General features: G+C 44.8%; 1 protein-coding gene across 3 annotated transcripts in view; it reads left to right on the forward strand.

Moving 5' to 3' along the window:
• LOC137522940 (serine-rich adhesin for platelets-like) overlaps positions 1–5499 on the forward strand; it is a 292674-nt gene extending 287175 nt beyond the window's left edge. For all 3 annotated transcript variants that reach the window (XM_068243098.1, XM_068243097.1, XM_068243096.1), the window contains exon 17: positions 4159–5499. In XM_068243098.1, the coding sequence (XP_068099199.1) occupies positions 4159–4355 (197 nt within the window). In that variant the 3' untranslated portion in view covers positions 4356–5499. The remainder of the gene's footprint in view (positions 1–4158) is intronic.
• The last annotated feature ends 1112 nt before the right edge of the window (positions 5500–6611 follow it).

Here is a 6611-nt window from a genome sequence, read left to right on the forward strand (position 1 = left end):
CCTGCAATTGCAACCCCTCCTGCCCAACTTGCTCTGGGATTTGGGTTTCCGAGTCCTCCTCGGACTCGCCTTGTATTTCAGTGCGCGGTGCATTTCCCACAGTTAATGGTTGTGAATCCGGGCACAACATTTCTGGCTGTTCCTCCATTGACCTTTGAAAGGTGGAAGTTTGTTGGGCTGGGAATAGCTCCTGCGAATACCCCATTGTGTCCTGAGGTAATTCATCGGACTGGTTATCTGGCAGTTGTGTGCGTGGTGTCGCTGCCGGTTGTGTCAGCTTTGTGCCCACTGGCTCCTTGTAACTGGCTGAGGACTCGGACCTCGTGCGTGATGTGCTGGTGCTGCTTAACCCACTGCTGGACGCTTGAGAGGTCATCCAAGTAATTATCTGGTCCTGTTCTTTTGGATTTGTGAAGGTTGTTGTCCTGGACAACATGGGCGGTATTGAGTGGGTTTTCTTGGGTGCTCCCCTGTGGCCTGTACGTGAACCGTCAGGGGAAACACCTCTTCCCTTGCCCCTTCCTCTTTCACCGGATTTCTTCCTCATTTCACTTATCCTTACAGTACACGCTGACTGGCAGCAGTACAGTGGCAGTACAGAAATGCTATACAGTACCACTATTCCCAGCAGCGACACAGAGCACAATGCTATACAGTGGCGGGTGAGCGGTGTACTACTGTTCCCAGGCCCAGCAGACACAGAGTGGAAGTAAACACAATGCTATATAGTCTGGCTGAGCCGTGTACACAGAGTGGCAGTACACACAATGCTATATAGTCTGGCTGAGCGGTGTACACAGAGTGGCAGTACACACAATGCTATATAGTCTGGCTGAGCGGTGTACACAGAGTGGCAGTACACACAATGATATATAGTCTGGCTGAGCCGTGTACACAGAGTGGCAGTACACACAATGCTGTATAGTCTGGCTGAGCCGTGTACACAGAGTGTCAGTAAACAATGCTATATATAGCGTGGCTGAGCGAGGTACACAGTGGCAGTACACACAATGCTATATAGTCTGGCTGAGCGGTGTACACAGAGTGGAAGTACACACAATGCTATATAGTCTGGCTGAGCCGTGTACACAGAGTGTCAGTAAACAATGCTATATATAGCGTGGCTGAGCGAGGTACACAGTGGCAGTACACACAATGCTATATAGTCTGGCTAAGCGGTGTACACAGAGTGGAAGTACACACAATGCTATATAGTCAGGCTGAGCCGTGTACACAGAGTGTCAGTAAACAATGGTATATAGTCTGGCTGAGCGGTGTACACAGAGTGTCAGTTAACAATGGTATATAGTCTGGCTGAGCGGTGTACACAGAGTGGCAGTAAACACAATGCTATATATAGCGTGGCTGAGCGAGGTGCACAGTGGCAGTACACACAATGCTATATAGTCAGGCTAAGCCGTGTACACAGAGTGTCAGAAAACACAATGCTATATATAGCGTGGCTGAGCGAGGTGCACAGTGGCAGTACACACAATGCTATATGGCTGTGGCTGGATGGTGTACTGGTTAAGGGCTCTGCCTCTGACATGGGAGACCAGGGTTCGAATCTTGGCTCTGCCTGTTCAGTAAGCCAGTAATTCAGTAAGGAGTTCATTGGGCAAGACTCCCTAACACTGCTACTGCCTACTGAGTGCGCTCTAGTGGCTGCCTCACAAGCGCTTTGAGTCCGACAGGAGAAAGGCGCTATACAAATACTGCCATTATTATTATTATTATTATTATATAGTCAGGCTGAGCCGTGTACACAGAGTGTCAGTAAACAATGGTATATAGTCTGGCTGAGCGGTGTACACAGAGTGTCAGTAAACAACGGTATATAGTCTGGCTGAGCGGTGTACACAGAGTGGCAGTAAACACAATGCTATATATAGCGTGGCTGAGCGAGGTGCACAGTGGCAGTACACACAATGCTATATAGTCAGGCTAAGCCGTGTACACAGAGTGTCCGAAAACACAATGCTATATATAGCGTGGCTGAGCGAGGTGCACAGTGGCAGTACACACAATGCTATATAGTCAGGCTGAGCCGTGTACACAGAGTGTCAGTAAACAATGGTATATAGTCTGGCTGAGCGGTGTACACAGAGTGTCAGTAAACAACGGTATATAGTCTGGCTGAGCGGTGTACACAGAGTGGCAGTAAACACAATGCTATATATAGCGTGGCTGAGCGAGGTGCACAATGGCAGTACACACAATGCTATATAGTCAGGCTAAGCCGTGTACACAGAGTGTCAGAAAACACAATGCTATATATAGCGTGGCTGAGCGAGGTGCACAGTGGCAGTACACACAATGCTATATAGTCAGGCTGAGCGGTGTACACAGAGTGTCAGTAAACAATGGTATATAGTCTGGCTGAGCGGTGTACACAGAGTGTCAGTAAACAACGGTATATAGTCTGGCTGAGCGGTGTACACAGAGTGGCAGTAAACACAATGCTATATATAGCGTGGCTGAGCGAGGTGCACAGTGGCAGTACACACAATGCTATATAGTCAGGCTAAGCCGTGTACACAGAGTGTCAGAAAACACAATGCTATATATAGCGTGGCTGAGCGAGGTGCACAGTGGCAGTACACACAATGCTATATAGTCAGGCTAAGCCGTGTACACAGAGTGTCAGAAAACACAATGCTATATATAGCGTGGCTGAGCGAGGTGCACAGTGGCAGTACACACAATGCTATATAGTCAGGCTAAGCCGTGTACACAGAGTGTCAGAAAACACAATGCTATATATAGCGTGGCTGAGCGAGGTGCACAGTGGCAGTACACACAATGCTATATAGCCAGGCTAAGCCGTGTACACAGAGTGTCAGAAAACACAATGCTATATATAGCGTGGCTGAGCAAGGTACACAGTGGCAGTAAACAATGCTATATATAGTGTGGCTGAGCGAGCGGTGTACTACTGTTCCCAGCAGCGACACACAATGACTGGGGGGGACCCTGGCTAGCGTGGCTGGAGAGCGAACTACCCTGCCTGCCTACCCAAAGCTAAACCCACAGAGAAATGGCGGAGATATGACGTGGTTCGGGTATTTATTTACCCGAACCACGTGACCGTTCGGCCAATCAGAGCGCGTTCGGGCCCGAACCACGTGACCCGTTCGGCCAATCACAGCGCTAGCCGAACGTTCGGGGAACGTTCGGCCATGCGCTCTTAGTTCGGCCATGTGGCCGAACGGTTTGGCCGAGCACCGTCAGGTGTTCGGCCGAACTCGAACATCACCCGAACAGGGTGATGTTCTGCAGAACCCGAACAGTGGCGAACACTGTTCGCCCAACACTAGACCCGCCGATAGGAACGGCATGGATTCTGTGTTCCCATGGGAACAAGTTAAAAAAAAAATCTAATTGGACTTGTAGATTGAGAAAATCAATTTTAAAAAAATTCAAAGAAAAAAATAGTTTTTAAACCTGTAAAAGCAGTTACAGAGGGCAGAGGTGACACAGGAGGAACAGGGGGGCACAGAGGAGGTAAAGGGGACAGAGATGGCACAATGTTCCAACTTAAGAACAGATTCAGGTTAACCAGGGACTACCTGTATACCCTCTTCACATGCACATTAAAAAAGTTCAGACCCTTAGGTAACTATTTGTTTTGTTTTTGTTTTTTTTATTGTCATTTTTTTTTCATTAAACATTTTATTTGGGTAATTTTTGGTGTGGGGGGTAAACTGTTAATTTTAAATGTAATAATGTGTGTTTATTTCATTGAAAAATGTATGTAGATGTAGTTTTAACTATCTGGCCACAAGATGGCGACAGTCAAAAAAATGTTGGCCTTACTGATGAGAAATTCCAACTATAAACCATTATCCTAGCAGAAAATGGCTTCTGAGAGCAAGAAAGAGATAAAAGGGGGAATTTCATATCATTGAGGGTCACATTGTAGTCAGTTTCTGTCTGAGTCAGGACTGAGTCAGCCACTTACATACCTGATATTTACCTCTTTCAGGCAAAGAAAGAAAAAAAGGAACACAGCATAGTTATTTGTGTGCTAGGCACTGTCTATCACATCATGTCACATATCACTTCGGGTATCCTTTAAAACCCCTCAGTTGTGAAGTGGTTAAGTATGGAAATATCGCAGAGTGCTTTATTGACTGGCTTGACTCTTCCCCTCTGCAGGCTCAACTGTTGAATCGCATCGTGGCTGCGGCAGGAAAATACTCTGCGATATTGGAGCCTTTTCTCTGAATTCAAATAATGTGGCTGTTAAATATCTCTTTACCTGTGAAAAAAACACTGCTACCAAGAGCAACGGCGGAATCTATCATCTGCTCCTGTCTGTGGCCTCTCTCCTCGTCATTATCAAGATGTTTTAGGAAGATTGCTAAAATTCCAGGAACATACTGTAATTTTTCAAAGGCATGAACTTTTATTCTGTATGGGAAATCAATAGAAAAAGCCACCAGGCCCCGAGGCAAGGGCTCTGATTTATAAGTACACAAAACAAGTGAACCATCAAACCTGGCCTGGATTTCATACTTTGCTAAAGATTATCCTTAAAGGGATCCAAACAGCCTTTTCTCTGCAGTTTGTCCTGGTTTCTAATAGCTGTAGAAGCAGCCATTTTGCCCCACCCCTTCCCTCTGCCCTTATTTATCCAGGGAAAGGTGTGCAATCAAGTGTGACTTCTCACTTTGAAGTACACTGTCCTATCTCCCCACTCCCTGGCTGATAAAAGCTTTTGTTTGCTTGTTGCTACTTCTAATTACAGCAGTCATTATATGTATATAAAAGCATCTAACAAACATTTGAATATAAAAAAGAAGAGGTAATTTTTTTTCTTAGTAATGAGCAATATTGTTAGCATGCATTTTTAATGTGCTATTAAAAATGCTGCTGGGTTTACTTTAACCCTTTTCCAGATTGACATCATTGGAATCTATGTCCTAATGGTGGTTGTTGATGTGCCTAAACGCTTTGGGCGTGCTAACTAGGGTGCTAAGTAGTTAGCACGCACCAAGTCAAATCAGATCATGCGCAAATTATTGCGCACAAAACTTTGCGCGCAACACTTTGCACACGCTAAGCCCAGTGCACGCGAAATGTCGCAAAGTGCGCACCTGATGCGTCTATAACGGCGCATTGGGTGCGCACTAAACATAGCACCCATGCGACATTTAGGGCACACCCAATGCGACGTAATAGGTGAACCAGGTGTGCCGTTTGCGTCGCAACCGGTGCAACGTTTTGCACGCACCGGGAAGCACTAAACTTTGCGCGCAAATGCTAAACTTAGCGCACGAGCAGTAATTAGTGTGCACAAACTATGTTTAGGGGCTTTTCACAAGCGTGCTAACAGTTAGCACCGCTTTGTGAATCAAGCCCAGTGAGGGAAATAAGTATTTGGCCCCCTGCTGATTTTGCTAATTTTCCATCTGATCAAGAAATGGCCAGTCTATAATTGTAATGGTAGGTTTATTGTAGCTGTTAGAAACACAATAATAATAATAATAATAATAATAATAAATACATAAAAAACAGCTCCCCAAAGTCAGAGGATGATGAGCATTGTAATGAGTAAAATAAGTATTTCATCCCCCATGAACAGATGACTTGGTACTTGGTGGTAAAACCCTTGTTGACAATCACAGAGATCAGACGTGTCTTGTAGTTGGATTGAACAGTTAGCGGCAAGCTTTACAGCTGAGCCTGTAATATATATATATATATATATATATATATATATATATATATATATATATATATATATATATATATATATATATATATATATATATATATATATATATATATATATATATTCCCCTTCAATCTTAGCTAAAATATCCCACCAGCATTCCCCGAAATCTTGGAGGGGATGCCTTCAAACAAGTACACTTCTACACATTCTTTGGGAAAGCCCTTATCTTACCACGTATTGGCTCTGCATCTTTAAAATCATATCTACTATAACAAAGAAAAATGCGCCCCCCCCCCCCCCTTCCCCCTTCCCCTCCTAGCCCTTTTTCTCATAAATTTAGATCAGTTTCCCCCACAAAAAAGACTGGGGATCACTCATTTAATGTGTGCAGCTAGACATCTTCTCTTGTCCAATTGGAACCAGACTAATACCCCCCATCCCCCATGTAACCAACCTAGCTGACCACAATCTTAAAATGGAATTCTTAATAAAATCCCATCATAATCAAAATCTATGGCAACATGAGTGGTCTTTTGACTGGGAAAACGTAATATCTCCATCTGAATAAATTATCTCATCTCATTACTTCCAATATTACCTGAGCCCTCACAGGAAGCTTCCTGAGCAGTGTAGAGATCCTCCCACCATCCTATCCCAGCCTTCCTCCCTGCCCTACCCTCTGATCTTACAGATCCTTTTTTGGAGCACATCCAGATCTACCTGATATTACTCAGGCCTGAGACCTGGTTCCCTGTCATTCTACGCTAGTCTCTCAGCACAGGAAAACTTAAATACTCCTTTACTCAACATGATGTCCTGCCCACTCCACCTTGACAAGAGGAAGCTGTAGCTATACACAGTGCAGTTTCTAGGCTAAAATGCACCCAGGGCGAGGGTGTAAAATTTGCGCCCCCCCCGAAGCAAGGTATGG

The sequence above is a fragment of the Hyperolius riggenbachi genome, chromosome 6 (assembly GCF_040937935.1).
Source record: "Hyperolius riggenbachi isolate aHypRig1 chromosome 6, aHypRig1.pri, whole genome shotgun sequence".
NCBI classification, from domain to species: Eukaryota; Metazoa; Chordata; class Amphibia; order Anura; family Hyperoliidae; genus Hyperolius; species Hyperolius riggenbachi.